The sequence below is a fragment of the Asparagus officinalis genome, unplaced genomic scaffold, assembly GCF_001876935.1.
Source record: "Asparagus officinalis unplaced genomic scaffold, Aspof.V1 AsparagusV1_Un314, whole genome shotgun sequence".
NCBI lineage: Eukaryota > Viridiplantae > Streptophyta > Magnoliopsida > Asparagales > Asparagaceae > Asparagus > Asparagus officinalis.
This window is the reverse complement of record NW_017972579.1, coordinates 141,062-162,987: the sequence shown is the minus strand read 5'-3', so window position 1 is coordinate 162,987 and position 21,926 is coordinate 141,062. Positions and strand designations below refer to the sequence as shown.

At 34.3% G+C, this 21,926-nt stretch overlaps 1 protein-coding gene across 6 annotated transcripts in view; it reads left to right on the top strand.

Moving 5' to 3' along the window:
* The window catches only part of LOC109827601 (ABC transporter G family member 45-like), an 82,739-nt gene that overhangs the window by 56,706 nt on the left and 4,107 nt on the right, over positions 1-21,926 (top strand). The window contains exons 1-17 of one of the 6 annotated variants that reach the window (XM_020394611.1): positions 3,716-3,846; positions 4,535-4,619; positions 5,854-6,010; positions 6,583-6,677; positions 8,443-8,533; positions 11,168-11,469; positions 14,371-14,969; positions 15,073-15,233; positions 15,326-15,429; positions 15,697-15,862; positions 15,939-16,111; positions 16,225-16,557; positions 16,922-17,212; positions 18,776-18,859; positions 18,938-19,071; positions 19,156-19,380; positions 19,452-19,623. In XM_020394611.1, coding sequence (XP_020250200.1) covers positions 3,836-3,846; positions 4,535-4,619; positions 5,854-6,010; positions 6,583-6,677; positions 8,443-8,533; positions 11,168-11,469; positions 14,371-14,969; positions 15,073-15,233; positions 15,326-15,429; positions 15,697-15,862; positions 15,939-16,111; positions 16,225-16,557; positions 16,922-17,212; positions 18,776-18,859; positions 18,938-19,071; positions 19,156-19,380; positions 19,452-19,623 — 3,183 coding nt within the window. In that variant the 5' untranslated portion in view covers positions 3,716-3,835. Of the gene's footprint in view, positions 1-3,715; positions 3,847-4,534; positions 4,620-5,853; positions 6,011-6,582; positions 6,678-8,442; positions 8,534-11,167; positions 11,470-14,370; positions 14,970-15,072; positions 15,234-15,325; positions 15,430-15,696; positions 15,863-15,938; positions 16,112-16,224; positions 16,558-16,921; positions 17,213-18,775; positions 18,860-18,937; positions 19,072-19,155; positions 19,381-19,451; positions 19,624-21,926 lie in introns of those variants that run through there. The other 5 variants (XM_020394610.1, XM_020394615.1, XM_020394614.1 and 2 more) reach the window with 5 other exon arrangements.

Here is a 21,926-nt window from a genome sequence, read left to right as displayed (position 1 = left end):
TAAGGACATGGAATGGCGGTTCTTTTCACCTCTCGAGTAGACATTAGAGCGTTGATTTTGCTCTCGAGATCTTTTATTTTCTCATCCTCGCTCGTATCGGACCTAGGACGATTTTTAAGGGGAATAACGGGGCCACCCCCAGCGTTGTCGTCTTCGGTGGGACCACCCCCAGCGTTGTTATCTTTAGTGGAGCCACCCTCAGCGTTTTGGTCAATGGGAGGGTTATCAGCATTAAGGCGTTCATCCACATCTGAATCGCTACCTGCTTGCTTAGCAGTGTTACGACGGCTGGATTCGCCAATTTGATTAGACAGAGCCCGAATTTGTTGGTCGTGCTATTCCTTCATCCGCTGCATAATCATTTCCATTTCAATCTTGAATGCCTCTTTCTGCTTGATTAGGGCATCCTCGAGAATTTTGGCAATTTGTTCGGTGTTGATCATGAATGCCTCGTGGGATTGTCCTGGGCTGGACACCGTTTTGTTAGAAGCGACTGCAGAGTTAACATCTGATACCATAGTGGGATTTTGAAGGGCCATGGCTTTTCTTTCTCCCTGTGGCTTTTTTTTTCTTTCTCTAGAGCGGCGCGCTTATGAGGGAGTGAGGGAACGAAGGGTTTACACGGGTTGGGATTTTTGTTATACGGGTCAATAGGTCAACCCGAATTGACCCATTTAATAAATGAGTAAATTTAGGTTGACCCGTTTATGACCTGACCCATATAATTTGACCCGTACCCATTATAAACGGGTCGGGTTAATAGGTCGGGTCATAAATTGCCACCCCTATGTGTAGGATAGAACGTCGTGCATAAGAACTAGCCATCTGAGAAAGCTTGAGGACCCTAACACCCTCGAAATCTACAAATAAACCCTCTGATCGATAACCGACATTAACAAAAACTCTTTTGTTTAAATAGAAAACATAACATACTCCTAATAGGTTATGAACTTATGAATTCCTAAAAGTAGAAAGTATCAAAAATAAACTACCTTAAAAAGATTCCGTATGATTGAGCAAATTAATCAGTCAAATTTAATATCAATCATGATTCATTTCCTAATCTGAATATGTTCTAACTTTATTACTAAAAAATGCTAAATTACAAGACAGAGTCGTACATCACACACTTATTTTGACCTAAAACGCAATTTCTTACCCTTTCTCTACTTTGCAAGAAGTTTCATTCGACCCATCAATTGAAGAACACTAAGGGGCTGTTTGGTTGTTGTTGGTAAAGTTGTGTATTTATGACACAACTTGGAAAGTTGTTGTCCACCTCATCAATTTCACTTTTATACTTTTCTTTGTTTGTTTTTGATTCCATTGGAATCATAAAACACTTGTTTGGTTTGCAAAATAAAACTTTAATTGTTTGTTTGGAAAGTGTAAAAAGTGGTCCATACTCAAATGATCATATTGGTTGGAATTATTTTTTATTATTTTTTCCTAACTTCAATGTTAGCTTTCTCCTAAAATCATGTCTTTTTTTCATGAAATCACTTTACAAGCCACATCAGCATATGAAATCACTTTACACTATTTTCACAACTACAAACAAACAATTGAAAGTGATGAAAGCTGACATTGGGACCCACTTTTTTACACTTTACATCCTTTTACATGGTAAAAACATACAACCAAACAGCCCCTAAGGGCTGTTTGGTTCCTGTTTTTTGGGTGGTAAAAGTGGGGAAAGCTGTCAAAAATGTCAGCTTTTTGGCAGCTTTCCCCCAAAATCACCTCTTAAAAAGGTGATTTTGGGGGAAAGCTGCCAAAAAGCTGACATTTTTGACAGCTTTCTCCTTTTTTACCACCCAAAAAAGCCTATCCAAACAGCCCCTAATCCCAATTAAACAATATAACTGTTTAATACAACAACCTTTTACATTTCAAGATGCAAGGACCATCAATATATCTATTTGAATAATAAAACTACAAAAGTATTGATTTTTAAGCAAGAATTACCTGATTGAAAATGAAAATCGAAGCCAATACCAATAAAAAGGGTGAAGTGTGAACTTAGGGCTGTGACTAATCCCGTTGCGATATTTTCGGTTGTTGCGGTCGATCCAATATGGATTTCCAATTACGAGCGAAAGGAGATTTTTCTCCCCTCTCCTATTTTGCCATGATAGGTGTACTTCTACCAGCGGCAGTGTTGTCGCAAAATTTCAATTCATTTTAGTTTAATACCTTCACTTGGATCTTGATAACTTTTTTATAAATTTATATTATACTTAGACCACGTTTTACCCCGAAAGGATCGAAACAATCTTAGTGCTTTTAGTAGTAGTGGACGAGAGGACAACATCTGATGTGCTAATCTATACTACAATACTACTATAAAAAGAGAATTGAAGCTTTAAAACTTCAAATTTTCTTTTTTCACCCTCCCAAATTTTGATAGACTTTAACTATACCAGTATGTCTAATTAAGCTATCATCAAATAAATACAAGCTCTTATTAATTATGAACCTCCTCAAGTTCCTAAATAATTATAATTATCAATAACATTATAACTATTAATTGTTTAAAACTAATATGATAAAATAATTTATAAAATCATAATACACGATTACTAATATAACCAATTTAATTATTATAATAATTATTTAGGAAATATAATAAAATAATTAAAACAATAGTACAAATAGAATAACATATTATTAAATACTATTAAGAGTTATTCTATAATTCTATGATCAATAAAATAAATAGAATAATTATTTAACCGCATAAATAGTGTAATTATTTTAGTGATATCACATAAATTATGAATTCCACTATTTATTTAGTATTATAATATTACATAAATTGAATAAATAATTTAATGTTATTTTTTGAGTATTTGCTCAAAGATTATTACATGTTACTGAATAATCTATACATAGTAATGATTGAAAACTAACCTTTCAAAAAAATTATTTAATATTATAATAGTTCTATTAATTATTAATGATAATATAATAAAAAATTATAAAATATTTATAGTACTAAATTATTTAAGTGTATAATTAAAAAAATTAAATTAGATAAATATTTTATAGTAATCAAATAGTATACTTATATTAGTAATATTACTTGAACTGAGAATTATAATATTAAATAAGGTAAATGTAGTAAACCCCATGAACTTTCGACATTTTATAGTAAATAGACCGTATGAACTTTCAAAATCACACTAAACCCCTAATAAATTTTGTAAGCCCCCAATATCTTTTAGATAAATTACATCAAATCTCTAACAACTTTTAAAATGCCTTTTTATGCTATTTTTGGATTCTAATTCATAGGGGTTATTTGCAAATTTTAGAAAGTTATTGGGGGATTTTCTTTGAAACAGAAAAGTAATTAGGGGTTTAATGTGATTTTGAAAGTTTGTAGGGGCTAAAAGTTCATAAGGGTTTATATAATTTACCCTATTAAATAATTATAATAAGAAGTAATTACTGCAATATGTTAAAGATATTAAGTTTATTATATATTAAACATCAAGGAAAAAGCTAACAAGATTAATGCAGAAAAGTCTAAAGAAATCCGGTGGAGGAGAGTATCAAACTGAGATGAGATTGATTGAACTTCGAAGTATCCAAGTGTTCGTACTTTTGGGGTATCAAATTGACAAAAGAGTAAACTTTGGAGCACCAAAGTGAAAATACGCCCTTTACATAAAGCCCTTCCGATAAGACAACACGAAAAAACCCCCTCCATCTTCCTCCCCTCCTCCTCTCTCTGAACCCACCACCGTAATGGCGTCAAAATCTCTGCTATTCCTCCCCCTCCTCGGCCCTACTGAGCCCTGCAAGGTCGCCCTCATCCTCGACGACTCCCATGGAGCAAATGTAATGATCACTGTTGTCTTTAATTCACTGTACTGGTTTAATTTTTCTATTCCTAATTTTGTTCATCATTTAGTTCTTGTACCGATGGCGTATTAATATTCTTTTTGTGCTAGTCATTGTAAACATGCACTGAGGGGTACGGTGGGATTTGGGGAGGAAGATGGAGGTGTTCTTTTGAGATATGGGCTTTTCGTATGAGTCCCTTAAATCTTTGAAATTTTGAATTTAGTCCGTCAAATCATTGAAATTGCCCTTACGCACGTTCTTATATGTTGCACGCAAATTCTTGATTTGAGGGATAAAATTATAACAACTTATAAGAATTTGAGGACATAACAATAATAATTCCAATGATTCGAGGGGCTGATTTCAAAATGTCAAAAGTGTAAGGGACTAATATTTAAGAAACCCTTTCTGAAAGTAACAATATATTTTAAGTTGAAGGTGCTAGACGTAAAGCCAGCACGACGATTCCCCTCTTTATATGTACACACACGTATATGGGAGATCCTCACGTCCACTTACATATATGCATACACACACATATCACCATGCTATGAATAGAATTTTTGGATATACTTTATCCTTTTAATTATATTTCATTCAGAATTAATTTTTTTTCTAGCTAATTATTTTCATATTATTTTACTTTTGTCGTCCAAAAAGCTAATGTGATTAAGCATCGTAGGATGACACTTCTTCTTGGGTCACCGGGATCAGGAAAGTCAACGCTGTTGAGAGCCTTGTCCGGAAAGTTGAGTTCTTCTGTTGAAGTAAGTTTTTTTTTTTTCATCGTTTAGTTTCAGAATAACCAAAAGGATGTCTATGATATCCGTTTAAATTATGGATACAGATATAGTGACGGTACATGCTGATATTGTGGCAAATTTATCCAAGTGAACAAATGTTACAAAAATGTTTAGTGTTGTATAATGTTACATCTTGATCGAAAAGTTCATTGAATCCAGTGGTGGTGGTTCCACCTTAGAGGAAGTGGTGTCACATGACATCACTTCCCTTCAAGGCGTTCCTTATATACCCTACGAGTTGAAGTTTCAGTGCAATTTTGTATGTATTTGATAGTGTTACTACTGGTGTACATGATAATTCACTAATTATTGGATTATGTATTTTCTCAAAACATTAAAACTCATTGGAGACAGATATTATTATTTTTTAGGCATTAATTATAAGCTGACACCACTTAGATATTCTGGATCCACGTACGGTGAAATCTTACACTCTCAAATATAGTCACATAGAAAAGGCACTACAACTTTGGGCATAACTCCTCTTTCTCTTTGAATTTTGTCATTAAAGTTGTCTAATATATAAATATGACTTTTATCTTTTTTATATTCAGATAATATGAGTACCAAGTTTTAAAATTTTATTTTATTTGAATTTGCATTTTGATGAGAAAACAAACATTGATATGGTCATAATCTTCATTTTGCTTTATAAGTGATCTGTAACCTTACAGTTTCCTGCCCAATCTAAATATAAAATCTTCATCAATTTGAAAATCTACTCCAGCATTTTGGCAGCATCTTGGAATGTTATCTTCAAGAGGGAAAAGCGTATCACATATCATATGATTATGAAATCATTCACGTCATCAATTTGCTCTTTGCTATTGAATATTCTGAAAGCAAAGGGACATGAAAGGAACTAAAACAAAATAAAGATGTATGAAGAGAGGGGAGTAGAAATGGAGAAAACCAATTGGATTTAGTAAAAGGATCAAAACTCGAAGAATCACAAGACAAATAATTTATTCCACAACACTTGGATTTACTAAATAGCTTTTAATTTTTCTTTATAAGGAGTTGTTTTAATTTTGTAGCATATATCAATTCCTATATTGCAAATTGTTGTGTTGATCATGTCTCCATAATGATTTTTAAAGTGGTATTTTACTAAATTCTGTATGCTATATACTTTTTTCTATGCTAGCTTCATCCTGTTCGTAACTTTTTCGTTGTAAATGATTTTCTTGTTTATTAGTGCACTGGAAAAGTTATCTACAATAAGAACCCGCCCGGTCCATCTGCACAACACACGTGCGTATATATAAGCCAATATGATCTGCATCATGCTGAGATGACAGTTAGCGAAACTTTGGATTTCTGTAGCCACATGTTTGGAACTAACAATGAGTTCAGTAAGTGTCCGCTTCATATTTTTATTTGATTAAAATATCCTATTAGGAATAATCATCTATGATTTTTCATGATATATCATAACTGTTTTTCTATATTTCAAAAAAAAAAAAAAAAAAAAACTTTTGGTGTTGGATTAACATTTTTATAGAAGAAAATTTGACAGGTATAATGTGTTACAACATAAACTTCTATGTAACTTGATGCTGTATAAATATGATGTTTGAGAGCAAACTGATGTGACACATTGGCAAAAAAAATGAAGTGGCACGCTTGGTGTGTATTTAGGTGTCCTTTGATCATACTATTCACCTTTTGGGATAGCATTTAAATATAATATAGATATATTTTGGGATAGCGTTTAAATATAATATAGATATAAGATATCAATACTTCAATGTTAACTACTCATGAAGTTTATCATAGGGATAGGGGTACTATCATTATCAAATGAAATGTGTTTACTTATATGTATACACCTGTACAATAGAAACAAAGCAACCTAAACACTAATATTCTTAGATTATCCTGAAGTATATCTGCTTCAATACTTATCTGGTCATATTTATCTCAGGATCGTTGGGTGCAAATATCAACAAATTGGATAAGGCAAATAATTCTGTTACTTGTGAAGGAAGGGTTAACTTGATCGTTGATTACATTATCAAGGTAAGATCTTATATATTTACATTAAAGAAATTCAAACGAAGTAGTCACATTACATATAATTAGGTTATATAATTTTGATCGTGTGACTGTGATAAAATTATGGTCATTAGTTTATCATAAGTCTGATGAGGCTAAACTTCAAGAAAATATTATGAACTTTAGTTGTTTAAAAAACTACCATGAACTTGTTTGTGTACACTATCATAAATTTATATAGTCCTTTACTAGGAAAAATAGCTTCACTTTTGAGAAACCACCAAGAGCTATGCAGTTTAAAGTCCTAGCGCTATCTTTTCTCCATATTTTTACCATAAATTAACCTTGGATCTAGTTAATCAGTCTTCTAAAATTTATGTGAGTACAAGTTCAATCCAATAAGAATGTGTGATTATAATAGAATGTCTTGTCATCCTAATATAAACGGAAAGCTTCAGATTCAGTGGTTTAAAATTTTTGTCATCCTACAGTTTAAAGTCCTACCATAATCAAACAATTTACGGTAAATTTCAAAAACTAACATGAATGTTTGGGGGGCTTTCACGAAACTATTAAAAAACTTTTTTTATAGCAAAAACTACCTTGAACTTTCAGAATTGTTAAAAAGAACCAGGGCTTATTGTTGCGTAGGACATGACACCTTGTATAAAACATCTGCACTATGCTTAAAAATATGTGAAGGAGAGAGGGTATTATAGATAATATTAATGTTTTATAAAGCTCCCACCTAGGCTCTTGCACAAACTACGAACACCTCCTCCAACTCCTCTGACCTTCAGCAAAACCTCCTCCGTCGCTACTTAAACGAAAAAGAAATCCCCTAGGCCTAGTGCTAGGTTCTAGGGCCCAGTTTGGCACCTAGTGCTACCTAGCGCTTTTGATAAGATTGGTTGTTATTGAAGAATAGAAAAGAAAAATGCCTTGGACCCGCTTAGACTTCTAGGCTCTAGATGAGGGTCGGACACCTAGGCTGCCTAGCACTTTCTTCAACCTTGAATAATATATAAAGTATATAAGGACAAAAATTATCCAAAGCATGTGATGTGCAAAACACGTAATATGACACCCTAAGTATCACCAAGCATGATAATTTGTGAAAAAAATTCATAGCAGCTTCCTCCAATAAAAATATTTTTTAAGTTGTGCAAAACCCCCATTGTTTAGGGTAATTTAGGGTAAACTTTGCAAATGTTGATGTAAAATCAAATGTTTAGAGAAATTATTTGGACGCTTATTAAGATGTAGAAGTACGAGTGCAGCTGGTCATACTGAGGTTAAATTCTATAAGAACTATTGATGTTCATTATAAATTCTAAGATCTATTTGGACATATAAATCTAATAAGAAATGTTGATTGAACTTGAAGGTATAAATCCAGCAGCTTAGTGAAGATTCATAATTTGGATTATTCAAACATACTATATAATTTTAATATAAGTTTTAGAAAATTATTACTACTTTGTTAAGTAATCTATTTATTAGATTATTTAATGGTCGTTGCATGATAAAGTAGAGATGTTAGGATCATAATATGCTGAGGGACACATTTATGACAGTATTTAGTAAGATAATGAACCTAAATATATGAATTAAGCATACTGCATCTTTGTGGATGCATGTAGGATCAATACAATCAACAGTATGTTTGCGAAACACATCATAGATATTTGAAACATTGCAAACACAATTAACAATATATCTCTTCATAACTCTTTTCTTAGTAGACTCGCATTATTTGATCTATTTTGATAAAAATGATTGTTTTCAGTTACTAGGGTTAAAAGAGTGTGCCGGTATCACTATAGGAGATGAGATGAGAAGAGGGATTTCAGGAGGACAAAAGAAACGAGTTACAATTGGTAAGCATTCTTATAATAATATTTCGTATTCTAATTTATTATGTGATGGATCTCTTTAGTTATTCCATACATTGTGTTCATTGTATAAATTGTTTTCATATTGATTTTAAAAATTCATTGGAGCCAAATAGAATGATAATAGTGTATACTTTACAACAATCCAAGGGCATATCTCATTGCGTAGAGACACGACAAATTTGTAAAAAGTAGGGTACGGGGACACGACTGTATATATATAAAATAATTCACTTTAGATCAATATTGAATTAAATACCTATTACATTTGTAAATATACCCCAAAATATTACAAGCATCTCTCAAAATATTACAAGTATATTGTTTAAAGTTGTAAATATACCTTCAAAAGTTAGTTCTATATCTCAAAAACTTGCAACTCACTAGCATATTCCAAAAGTTAAAACTATATTCCTTGCATAAGAAATAGAAAGCTATTTTTTACTTTAATTAAAAATTTAGAACTAGTATTATTACCTATATAAACAAATACAAGCATTAAAAGCCAAATCAGCCCGGACCTAAGCGGGCCGCTTAAACAGCCCGCCCAACCATTTCAAAAAAATAAAAGTCAAGTAATGAAAAAAAACCCAAACCCAAACCCCTCCCTATATAAACCTCAACCTCTCGCTAGAGTTTCCGTCTTCATTGCCTCCTCCCATTTCTCCTCGCTAATCTCTAGGGTTTCGTCAGTCCTCCATCAAATGGCCCCTCGCAAAACCGCTAGGGTTTCATCCAGGAACCCAGATCTCATTCGAGTGATCAACAAGTTCTCACGCTCGAAAATGCACCACAAGCGAGGTATGTGGGCGATCAAGGCAAAAAACAGCAGGTCTTTCCCCAAACACGATAAGGAACCCGAACCCGCTAAGCCCTCCGAGAAGCCGCCCAAGTTTTACCCCGCTGACGACGTGAAGACTCTCATCCCCAACCACCGCATGCCCAAGCCCACTAAGCTCAGGTCTGGATTCTAGGGTTTTGGTTTCTAGGGTTCCTGCATTTAGAATTTTGTGTTTATTTTTTTCTCTCACTCGTGAAATCATCGTGTCCCTGCCGTTTGGGTGCGGATCCATACCCAAAACCTACCCGACACGAGTACGGGACCAATTTGGCCGTGTCGGGGTATCACAGGGTGCCACCTTACATTCAATCAAGTGACACCTTCAAAACTAAGTTATATGCAATCAATTTACTTGATTCATGATCCACTTTGTTCATTTTGATCTATATATTTTGGATGATATACAAACAAAAAATTAGACATCAGGTTATAGTTACTCATGTATCAAGTGATTGTAATATTAACAGTTTTACAATAATACAACCAAAGAAACATTGAAATAATGTGTTAGAAGTATCGAAACATCATGATTTTAGTTTTGTAGATGCTTTGAAACATTTAGATCATGATAATGGAGCAAATCGTGCATTGGGATAGTTTAATTTGAGGTGTCATATTAGATTGAATCAAAATTGGCACCTTAGGATTCCTTTACACACGCAGAGTGGAGGGGTGGGTGGAGGGAGACCAATGAATATGGGTATCCTTAATACCAGAGACCAGATTTGATTCTTGGTAATGAGGTGACTCATTCTTATCTACTCATTTTTAAGGAGGAGATCATTTTCAAATGCGGGCCATTCAAATGAATAGATTAGAATGAGTGAGCTCACCACCAAGAACCAAGTTTTTTCTTAGTACTGAGGATACTCATTTCTCTCTCTTATATTGAGGAATATGGGTATGCTTGGTACAAAGAACCAAATTTGGTGCTTGATATTGATGTGACCACTTCTTATCCACTCATTTAATGAGTGGATATACAAGTGAGGATCATTTTTAAATGGACACTTTAAATGTATGTATGAGAAGCATTCACGTCACCACCAAGAACATATTTTGTGCTTGGTGCCAACTATACTCAACTTCTCACACACATTTATTTGTGTAGGTTTGCATGTTGTATATAAAATTGATGAATAAACATATGGTATGTGGTATGAAAAATCGAGTAAAGAAAACATTGATCATATTCAAAACTATTAGTAGTGTCTCGCTTGTGTCCTTTTGGTTTAAGTGCAGCTAAAGATATTTATTTAAATGTTTGATATCTAGGTAAAATGGGAGGATTTACAGTCATGCAACCATATTTTGGTCTAAATCCGGAGGATTTTTTTTCAAAATAATGTTCAAGGTTCCGTACCAAATTGTACGTTCTATTTTACTTGTTCACATGTGCGCACGTGCAAACCCATGTGCATGCTTTTTTTAGTAGTTAAAACATTTAAAGAATTTTAATGACAAAATAAATTGATGCAAACATATATATTGTGACCAAAAAGCTAACTATAATGTATCTGTCCTAATCATCATGTTCTGGTTATGTTTACTCTTTCTTTATAAACAAATATACGTCAGAAAGGTTATCACAAATTATGTCAGTTTTGGGAATAAACTTGGCTTCAACAGAGGAAAAAGATCTTCTTGAAAGGTATTGTTTGCCTTTCCTTACTAGCATAACACTAATAAAATACATCATTACCCTCTAAATTTCAGTGTGAATTTTTTTATTCATGTCTTCAATATTTGGGAACCTAAGTTGTATCTCTGCCTCGCAGGAGAAATGCTAGTTAGCTTTGCAAGAAGTTTCTTCATGGATGATATATCGAATGGTTTAGATAGCTCCACCACCTTTGAGATTATTAGGTTTCTTAGTCAAATGGCGCACTTGATGGATATTGCCATGGTTATTTCCTTACTTCAGCCACCACCTGAGACATTCGAACTATTTGATGATATTATCCTCCTGTCTGAGGGGGAAATTGTATATCAAGGTCCTCGGGAGAATGTCCTTGAATTTTTTGAGTACATGGGTTTTAAGTGTTCGGAGAGGAAGAACACAGCAGACTTCCTTCAAGAGGTATTTATATCAAGTTTTAATTATTTTTTGTTCCATTTGAAGGGAAGTTGCATATAACCCTCCCCTTAAGGACTAAGCATAGAGTAGCTGAAAAGTTCTTTGAACCAAGTTATGTGACAGTCATTTTCATTTGATCTTCTAAAGCTTGATAATATAGAATGGGTCTCTGCACACTGCTCCTATTTGCACTTAATTTGAGAATTTATGGTCTATATTTTTTATTACCCTTCCCCGGTTTATTGGAAGAATATATTCTCCATATTTCATAAGAATTTGATTTACAAAAAAAAAAAAAAGAAAAGAAAAAAAGACACCAATCTCTTTGGGAGGTTTGCACAAAACTGCCACTCTTTTATTAGAGATAACCGTCATGAACTAAAAAAACTGCAGAAAAAATACCATAAATTATTGAAACTGGTTGCTAATGGAATTAAAGTGTTAGAACAAACGTTCTAGAATGCCCTTATTTGTATCTAGGGTTAATTGCGTATAGGCCATCTGTACTATTGCTCAATTGCGGATAGATGTCTGTAGTTCTATTGTTGCAGATGGACCTCTGAGTGAAATTTTTTGACTTTTTAACCCTTAGATAAAGAGAAAATTATTTCTTGACAAAAAAGCATCCTGAGAGTAAAAGAGTGAAAAATTTCACTCGGGGTGCAACAATAGAACTACAAGGGTTCTAGTTGCAATTGGGCGACTGTACAGGGGTCTCTCCACAATTAACACTTGTATCTATTAACCCACAAAGTTCATAAGAGTAATATAAAGCATACAGAAAGTGTGTATGACAAATTTTCCAGAAAATGTCATTTGCAAAGAACGTGACAACTTATCCAAATTGTCCTACGACATAGTAGTTTACTGAAGCAAGGTTTTAAATGTCGGCCGACATGTCGGTTTAATAGCTTGAGCGACACGACATGGCCGTTTTCAACTCATATATCGATTTTCAGGGTCAAATCGGAAATATCGGGGCTATATCGGGCATATCGGCCGATTTTTCAGCCTTGAAAAATCGGCCGATATGACCCTTTTTTTAGATCTGTTTTTTGTTATCGGGTTTGAGTTTAGTGATAAAAACCCAAATCCGTTTAACCCGTTCTCATGTTTAAGGGTTTCTTATGAACCCGATAGAAAGAAAAGAGAAATATTAGGGCTACAACGAACTTGGGAACCGATCACTTCTTTCGTGAACGACGCCATTCTCCCACCTCCATCTCGGACCCCGTCATCCATCTCCCGTTGCACCCCAAAATCCAAACCCTAACCGAACATGAGGGCGACAGGGTATCCTGTCATCGGGATAAAGGAAAGAGGATGATCGGTGACTCATCCGAAGGACCCTGAGCAGACAAAGAAGAAGAAGAAGAGCCCTAGCACTGCCTCCCTGTGATGTCCCGTCGCCGGTACTGCATCTTTGTGATGTCAGAATCCACCCATCGCCGGCGCTACCTTTAGAATTTATAAAGTACGTTTATATTGAATTTAGGAATGCTTAGATTACATTTAGGACGTGATATTATACATATGCGTACCACCCGATATGACAATCCGATATTTAGTTCATGTCCCCCGATATATCCCCGATTTTCGTTATCCGATATAAATTTTAGTCGTCCGACATGAACCCGACATTCGACATTTAAAACCTCAAACAAAATGTTCATAGTAGTTTTGTTAAAAACACTCAAAGTTCATGTAGCTGTTTGAAAATAAAAAAAAAACAGAGGAAATGGATTAGAGTCAATGATGACTTCCTATCTTTCTCAAAGAAATGAATTGAAGAAAAATACTCCAAGGAGTGAAGGGTGTCCACTGAGGATCGACCACCTTAGATCTCATAATCTGAAAGAGAAAGAAAGTGACTAATAATCTCATTTCTCCCATTATTCCCGAGATCTGGGATGCAAAGGGTTAAGAAACCAGTAATGGGAGGACTAGAAGAATGCTCAGCTACATGGTTGGGAAACAAGAATGTGATTGGAGACAAGAAATGTGAGTATCACTAACCAAACTCTACCATTTCATTATACAAGCTTGCATTGCTCTCACAGGAATTTTACTAACCTTTGAGCTCTGGTAAGATGAGAGGAGAAGAATTATGAGGAGTTAAGGTATAGGGATTCAAGGGTAAAATTTTCATTGATTACAATATTTATCCACAGGCTCTCTGACCGTAGAGTGTTGAGCTTTGGTATATATAATTCCACATCATTGGAGTAATTAGTTCAAATATTGAGGGGACTTGAACTCTCATTTTCTTCCTCCTAAAATTTCATCGCTCCTGCTCCTTTAACCCTTCTAGCCAAGCCAGACATTAAGACATTTTTTAACTGCGAAGCTAAACTAGCCTTTATATTTCTGTTTCAAGGCAATTGTAAACCATATTTTTAATCTTCTATTACACATTTAATACATTCCAACTCTGTTAAAACTAGCACATTAATATAGTTTTCTCTTTTCTATCACAGGCTGCATGCTATTTTGCATGGACAAGAACAACTGACATAGATATACGCATGAGCACATGACAAGTTCTAAATAAAGAGCTGGAAATATAAAATTATTGATCCAGATTTAATTTGAATATTTAACATTGAATGATGACAAAGAGTATCTGATATTGTTGAGGAAAGATTAATGGTTTAAGATTACTTATAAAGAGTTTCATAGGTTAGATACTATTTTGGCAAGGTTGACTCATTAGTTCAACCCCTTGAATTCTCCATTAGACAGTTGCCCTCTTCTGGTTACCTAGTACTTCGTGATGATCTATATCTGTTTTTAGTGAACAACATCAACCTTTACAATAAACAGTTTTACGTTACCATCAAATATATCAAAATATTACTTACTATTTCCGAAAATAGTACTGATATTTACCGAAAAATTGAACAGGTTACTTCAAAAATGGATCAGGCACAATATTGGACTGGTATCCCAAGGGAGTACCAGTATATTCCAGTTTCAAAATTTGTAGAATCTTTTAACTCTTTTCATTTGGGTCGGCTTCTCGAAGATAAACTCCAGAATCCATCTGATAAGAACGAAAGTGGCACGGTGACCCAACCAAAAGGAAGCAAAACTATATCCAGTTGGAATATCTTTAAGTCATGCTTTTCACGAGAAGTGCTATTGTTCATGAGAAACTATCCATTGCATATCTTCATGGCAATGCAAATAGCAACAATGGCTTTAGTTGTCATGACACTTTTCCTAAAAACGAAAACGATTCAGGTATCTGCGGAAAGTGCAAACAAGTTATTGGGATCTCTCTTCGCTGGAGTTGTAATAGTGAAGTTCAATGGAATGACTGAGCTCCAAATGATGATAAACAGGCTTCCTATCTTTTACAAACAAAGGGAGCTGCTAAATTTGCCTGGATGGGCTCTACTATCATCTATCGTCATTCTAAGTATTCCCATGTCAATAATTGAAACAGGCATTTGGACATGCTTAACATATTTTTCCATTGGCTATGCACCTTCAGTAATTAGGTAGAAGATCCCGTCATGTCTATATTCTCGCTTGTCAGGTTCCTAAAGCGTTACAAGATACTAATAAATAAACATGTCTTTTTGAAAATACTCATTGTGGCAGGTTTTTGCAGCAGTTTCTGGCATTCTTCTCCATGCATCAAACGTCAATGGCCCTTTTTCGTTTTATTGCTGCTGTTGGGAGAACACAAGTGATGGCAAACACGTTAGGAACTGCAGCTTTGGTTGCAATTTATATCCTTGGAGGTTTCGTTGTATCAAAAGGTCAGATGCTTATAAGGATAATTATTCAAAAATACCAAAAGATGAAATGCTCACATAATAATTTTCTCCTCGTTTTTTATATACTGAATCAGACAACATCCAACCATGGCTTGTCTGGGGATATTGGGCCTCTCCCTTGACCTACGCACAGAATGCAGTCACACTCAATGAATTTCTTGATGAAAGGTGGAGCATGGTACGTAGTCTGTGTTAAGGCAAAAGATCTAATTCGATATTGTTTTTGTATCTAATATACCTATATAAGTATCTAGTATAGCTATACAAGTAATTGTCAGAAAATAAAAATTCTAGTCTAGATATGTTTGGTAATATGAAACTGCAATGACCAAACAGTGGTTTGAGGCAAGATCGTTTTATTTCATTTTTCAATGGTTATATTTATGTTTAAAAGGGCATCATATTTGACAACTTGATTATTAAAAACGTCATTCTATTTCTGCAGCCAATTCATTATGAAGGCATTAATGCCAATACTGCCGGGAAAGTTATACTCAAATCTAGAGGGCTTATGGTCGAGTGGCACTGGTATTGGATTTGTGTTGGAATTCTTCTTGGTTACTCTATGATCTTCAACGTTCTCAGCATTTTTGCATTGGAGTATCTTAATCGTATGAATCCTCCATAAATTTGTTTTACCTAAATTGCCTTGTTGGACTTTCCTTGATCAGTTGTGAATTGCTGCAGCTCTATTCAAGCATCAAGTAAACATAGACCCTCGATATAAGGACGCTCAATTGACAGAACAACTCGATAAGCTAACAGCTAGAGAACCATCTCCCAAGTGTCAATTAGTTCTGCCATTTAAACCTCTGACTCTTGTATTCAAGCATATCAATTACTATGTCGACATGCCTGCAGTAAGTGTGACTCGTATTTTTTTCTTAATCATTTTGTTGAATCTCACACTCAGATCCCAGAATTTAGTCGCACTAAAATATGATGATTTGATGTTGGTCTCCATGTGATTAAGGCAATGAAGAAACATAACTTCAATGCGAAGACGCTTCAGCTGTTACGGGATGTGAGTGGTGCTTTTAAGCCTGGAATTTTAACTGCATTGATGGGGGTCACTGGGGCAGGAAAAACCACATTGCTTGATGTTTTATCAGGAAGGAAAACTGGAGGATGCATTGAAGGAACTATAACTATAAATGGGTATCCAAAAAGGCAAGAGACATTTGCAAGGATCTCTGGTTACTGTGAGCAAACCGATGTTCACTCCCCTTTCATCACTGTTTATGAATCCTTACAGTTCTCTGCATGGTTGCGCCTCCCTTCCAACATTGAAGAACATCAGAGAAACGTAGGTTTTCAAGTAACTTGCATATCATTCATCAATATAGTATGGGGTTAATTGCGGATAGACCCCTGTACTATCGCCTAATAGCAGATAGACCACCTGTATTTCTATCGATGTGGAGTCTGTGGACAGACCCCCTAATACTAATTGCCCAAGTCAGATAAAACCCTTGAGTGACTCTTAAATTTTTTGACTCAGGGGGTCCGTCCGCACCGATAGAATTACAGGGGTCCACAATTGGGCTATATATAGTAAAGGGGGTCTATCCGCAATTGGGCTATTGTAGAGGGGTGCTATCCGCAATTAACCCTATGTTGCGAGGACCGGAAAACTGATATAAATGCATGTAACTGTCTTATAATTTTAGATGTTTGTCGAAGAAGTTATGGGTTTGGTTGAGTTATTGCCATTGAGAAATGCCATAGTGGGTATTCCTGGAGTCAATGGTTTGTCCGCTGAACAGCGGAAAAGACTTACAATTGCAGTAGAGTTGGTTTCTAGCCCTTCTATTATATTCATGGATGAGCCCACATCAGGGCTTGATGCTAGGTCTGCGGCAATTGTAATGAGGGCAGTGAGAAAAACTGTGGACACTGGCCGCACTGTTGTCTGCACGATCCATCAGCCAAGCATTGAGATATTTGAAGCCTTCGATGAGGTATGTATAAGGTTCGATAATTTCTCGGCTTCGAAACATGCTTGCCCCCCTAAACTGTTAATTCGTGACCCTGTTTACCCTCTTGAACTATTTTCAGTCTCACTTTGCCCCATGAACTATCACTTTTAGATTTTTAGGGGTTTCTGCCTTTAAACCCAAAGCTTTACTCTGATTTATTTTTAAACTCAAGTTGTTTTATTTATACCTATAGACCCAAATAACTTTATATATTTGTCTTTAAACACATTCTCCTTAATATACTACATAATTATGTGGCCCCCCCCCCTAAAAAACCTAAAAATTTACACCTTTCTCTCCCTCCATTCTCTCTCTCTTTCTTTGCATATATTTAGGGATTCTTCAGTATGTGGTTAAAGGAAACAACCCTATAAAAAGTTTTTGGAATTTGCAGAAAACACCCTAAAAGTTTGAACTGCAAAACCCTTAAAATTAGAAATTTATAAAAAAACACCCTAAAAATTCCAAAATTACAATTAAAACCTAGGAATTATGAATAGTCCCATGAAGTTTTTGGAATTTACAAAAAACAACTTGAAATTTATAAAAAATTGCAAAAAGAGCCACAAAATTTGAAATTTACTAAAACACCCTAAAGTGATCAAAATTTAAAAACAGGTGTTTTTTGTGAATGTTTGTAATTTTTTATCTTATTAGGGTGTTTTTGTAAATTATAAGGGTGCTTTTTGCAATTGTTGAAACTTTCAAGGCGTTACCTTTAAATTGCAAAATTTTCAAGGGTTATGTTTGTAATTCCTAGATTTTTAGTGTACTATTTGTTGGATTGAAATTTTTAGGGTGTTTCTTATAATTTTGTATTTTAGGGTGTTTTATGCAAATTCCAAACTTTTTAGGTGGTATTTTTAGAAGAGGGAAGAGGGGGGGGGGGGGGAGTTTTTGAATGATTGGAGTTATTTTGGGTTTTTGCCTCCTAAAAGTATGCATACGACCTACTTTGATCATGAATTATACCAATTGGGTTTAAAGAGATATACACAAACTTGTTTGGGTTTAGAGGTACAGATGATAGTACTTGGGTTTTTAAATAAATCATGGTAAAACTTTGGGCTTAAAGGCAAAACCCAAAATTTTTTAATACTTACGTACCACTTGCCATTAGGAAATAACGGAGACCCCAAATCCACTTTACACATGTCACAATCTGAGACCTTTTTTTTTTTTTGAGGGGGGGGGGGAGGGGGGGAATCTCCATTAATTTTCTTATGGTAAGTGTAATAGGTATTGGATGAAATGGTTCATGGGGTAAATGAGACTGAAAATAGTTTTAGGAGGTAAGCAGGAATGAATTTAATAATTTGAGTAGGGGATGAAGCCTATTTTCTCTATGGTCAAGCCAGAGCATGTTACATGAGAAATGAACCTTTAATGTACTTGTTTGACGTAATTAAGAGATTGATGTTTTCATTCGCTTTCCTTTGGGTAAATCTTTCACTACATGGTTTTTGATGTTGGATCTATATATATGCAAGACCAGATTTCACATTTATAATAACTTTTTTTATATTTTTCATACCTGCCTTGCAGTTAATGTTAATGAAAAGAGGTGGTCAACTCATTTATAGTGGGCCTTTGGGATCTCTATCCTGCAACTTGATTCAGTACTTTGAAGTAAGAATCCACTGTTGAATTGTATTTTCTCAGCCTCATCGAGTGTGTATAGAAATTTCCTCATGCTTCCTTATGCAGGCTATCCCAAGATGTCCTAAGATGAAAAATGGCCAGAATCCAGCAGCATGGATGTTAGATGTTAGTTCTCCTGCAATGGAATATACTATTTCTGTAGATTATGCAGACATTTTCCAAAACTCTTCTGTATACGAGTAAGGATGATTGATAGATAATCAATGTTTGAAGATTACAATACTGCTATCAACTACTTCTAACGTGTAAATCAATGTCCACAGAGAAAATATGAAACAGGTTGAAGAGTTAAGCAAAAGAAAGGATTCCAATGATCTACATTTCACATCGAAGTATGAGCAGAATCTTCAATATCAATTTGTAGCATGCTTATGGAAACATCTCAAATCATACTGGAAAAACCCAGAACATAATGTTGTTCGTTTTGTAAATACTTTCATGGTTGCGCTGCTATTTGGCCTTGTCTTTTGGCAAGTTGGCTCCAAAATGTAAGTTTGAAGCAATATATCCCTTTCATTTTATGAAATTTTGTAAACTCATAGTTCTTTTTCAATGACAGTACTTCAGAACAAGATATCTTCAACATCCTAGGAGCTGTCTATGCATCAGCAATGTTCTTAGGCTTTGCGAATTCTAGCATAGTGCAGCCTTATGTGGCAATGGAGAGGACCGTGTTCTATCGAGAAAGATCATCCGGGATGTATTCTTGCATGCCTTATGCTTTTGCTCAGGTATTCATTGAATATTCATCCTATCTTTTTCATATTTTCAAAGTAAACATTACACCCTTCTGTTCTCTTTCATAACTGATACATATATCTTCTACAAGAACATCCAACATGCTGTTCATAGAAAATAAATGCAATGAGTTGAAGATTACTACTATCTAATAATATTTATATCATAGTTCCTAGAACTCAATTTAATAAATTTTTGGTGCCTTTGAAAATTGAGAAGCACTCTAAGTATAATTCTAAAATATTTTCAAGATTCTCAATGGTTCCATGGTGAAGTGTTAAGCATCAGACTGATAATACTTTGTATAGGTACATTTTCCTCATCATATCAACTTAAGTTCACATGCAAGAAATCAATACATATTTTGTGCATACTACAAGCAAGCATAACATTTTTAACCAAGTTTATAGCTTTTTTATTTAGTGTCAGCTAGTGCAGTTGTGCATAGGCTTTATATGAGGCTAACTATGTTAATATGAAGAAATCTCGTTCCTTAGACCAAGGTTTATCTACATTCGTCGCAAACATTATTGCATTACCTTTAAATCTTAAGATTATTGTTAATCACAAGAAAGCTACTGTTTTCTGCAAGGTGGTCGTTTATGTTGTACTTCCCTTTCCTGTTTACTAAGTTCACAATTTATTGAAATTTAGTTAAGGTTACATGATTCAACAGGATTTTTCCTTTCCCCATCCCATCACGGGTTGGAGGGGGTGGTGACTTTTATGAAAGTTCCAGGAGTATACTATGGAATTTGAATCTGTATGCCCATCCCATAGTTATAGACATGAAGCATTGAATTTTGGATTGTTTACTAGGGGTGCAAACGGGTTAGATATGAATCGGATATGATACTTAGCTTATACATATCCAGCTTACTAATTATGAATATGGTTAGGGTTCACTATGTAAAACTCACAGTCCGTATCCATTATCTGTCAAAATCGAACAAAATCGAACATTGATACGGATCATATAAGCTGAAATATAGACAAACATAAAACTTGTATAAGAACAAAACATGTAAGATTGAGACATATGTAAATAATGTGATAGAAAAGATGCTTAAATATAACAGATGCATTAAATTTAAATGAGAGTCCATCAATACATTTGATATATCTGAATATTGATACGGTGAATGTCTATAACCATTTTGCATCCCTGTTGTCTACAAAGTAACAAAATTTTGAAAAAAATCATTACCGAATTATACTTTTAACTAATGTTGAAAAGAGCATTGAAACCACTGCTGCATTTCCCAGATTTCTGTAATAACTATTAATCAGTTTAAGTGGTAGGTTAACTTGAGGATTATTGTCATTTTCATCTGAACATCAACATAGACAACTGACATCTGTTTGATTTTGCTAAAGGGTGGGTGGAAATTACCTTAGGGTCTATTTCCTAAAAATCAAGAAATGGAAATGGAAAAGGTGAAAATCTCAAAAAGTACTATTTCTTCCATTTCCATCCCTAAAACTCACCCACAACATCTAATAAAATATTATTTTCATCCAACAACTCTTCCACATCATCTAATAAAATATTATTTTCATCTAACCACTCATCCATCACATCTAATAAAATATTATTTTCATCTAACAACTCATCCATCACATCTAATAAAATATTATTTTCATCCAAACATCACTCAACTCATCTCTTCTCATCATTTCAAATCACTCATATCATCCAATAAAATATTATAACAATTCACCTCATCTCATTAACATTTCATTTCTTTGTTTTCATCCCAAAAAGTTGTGAAAACATTTTTCTTAAGTGTGGGTCACACCACCCAATAATACAATGACAACTCATCTCATCTCATTTCATTTCTTATTTTTAAGAATGAACCAAACAAAAGAAAACAACAAACTACAGGAAATAGGTTTCTTATAATTCATTTCCTTATTTTTTTTGCCAACCAAACAACATCAAAACTAGTTTTCTTAAAAAATCACTCACATCATCCAATAATAATGTGACAACTCATCTCATCTCATCTTCATTTCTTTGATTTCCTTTTTTTTTAGCCAACCAAACAATTCAAAAACCTATTTTTCTTAGAAATAGGTTTCATTTTCTTTGATTTCCCTCTTTTTTTAGGCAAACGAACAGACCCTAATTATTCTTTATACTAGATAAAGGTTATTTCGATATTAGTCTCTCAAATCTTTCATGCTTTGGATTAGTCGCCCAAATCATTGAAATTGCTATTTAGTACTCCAAATATATCATTTGTTTTGGATTAGTATCTCCAGTTAGTTCCGATTTGAGTTTTTTGGATTT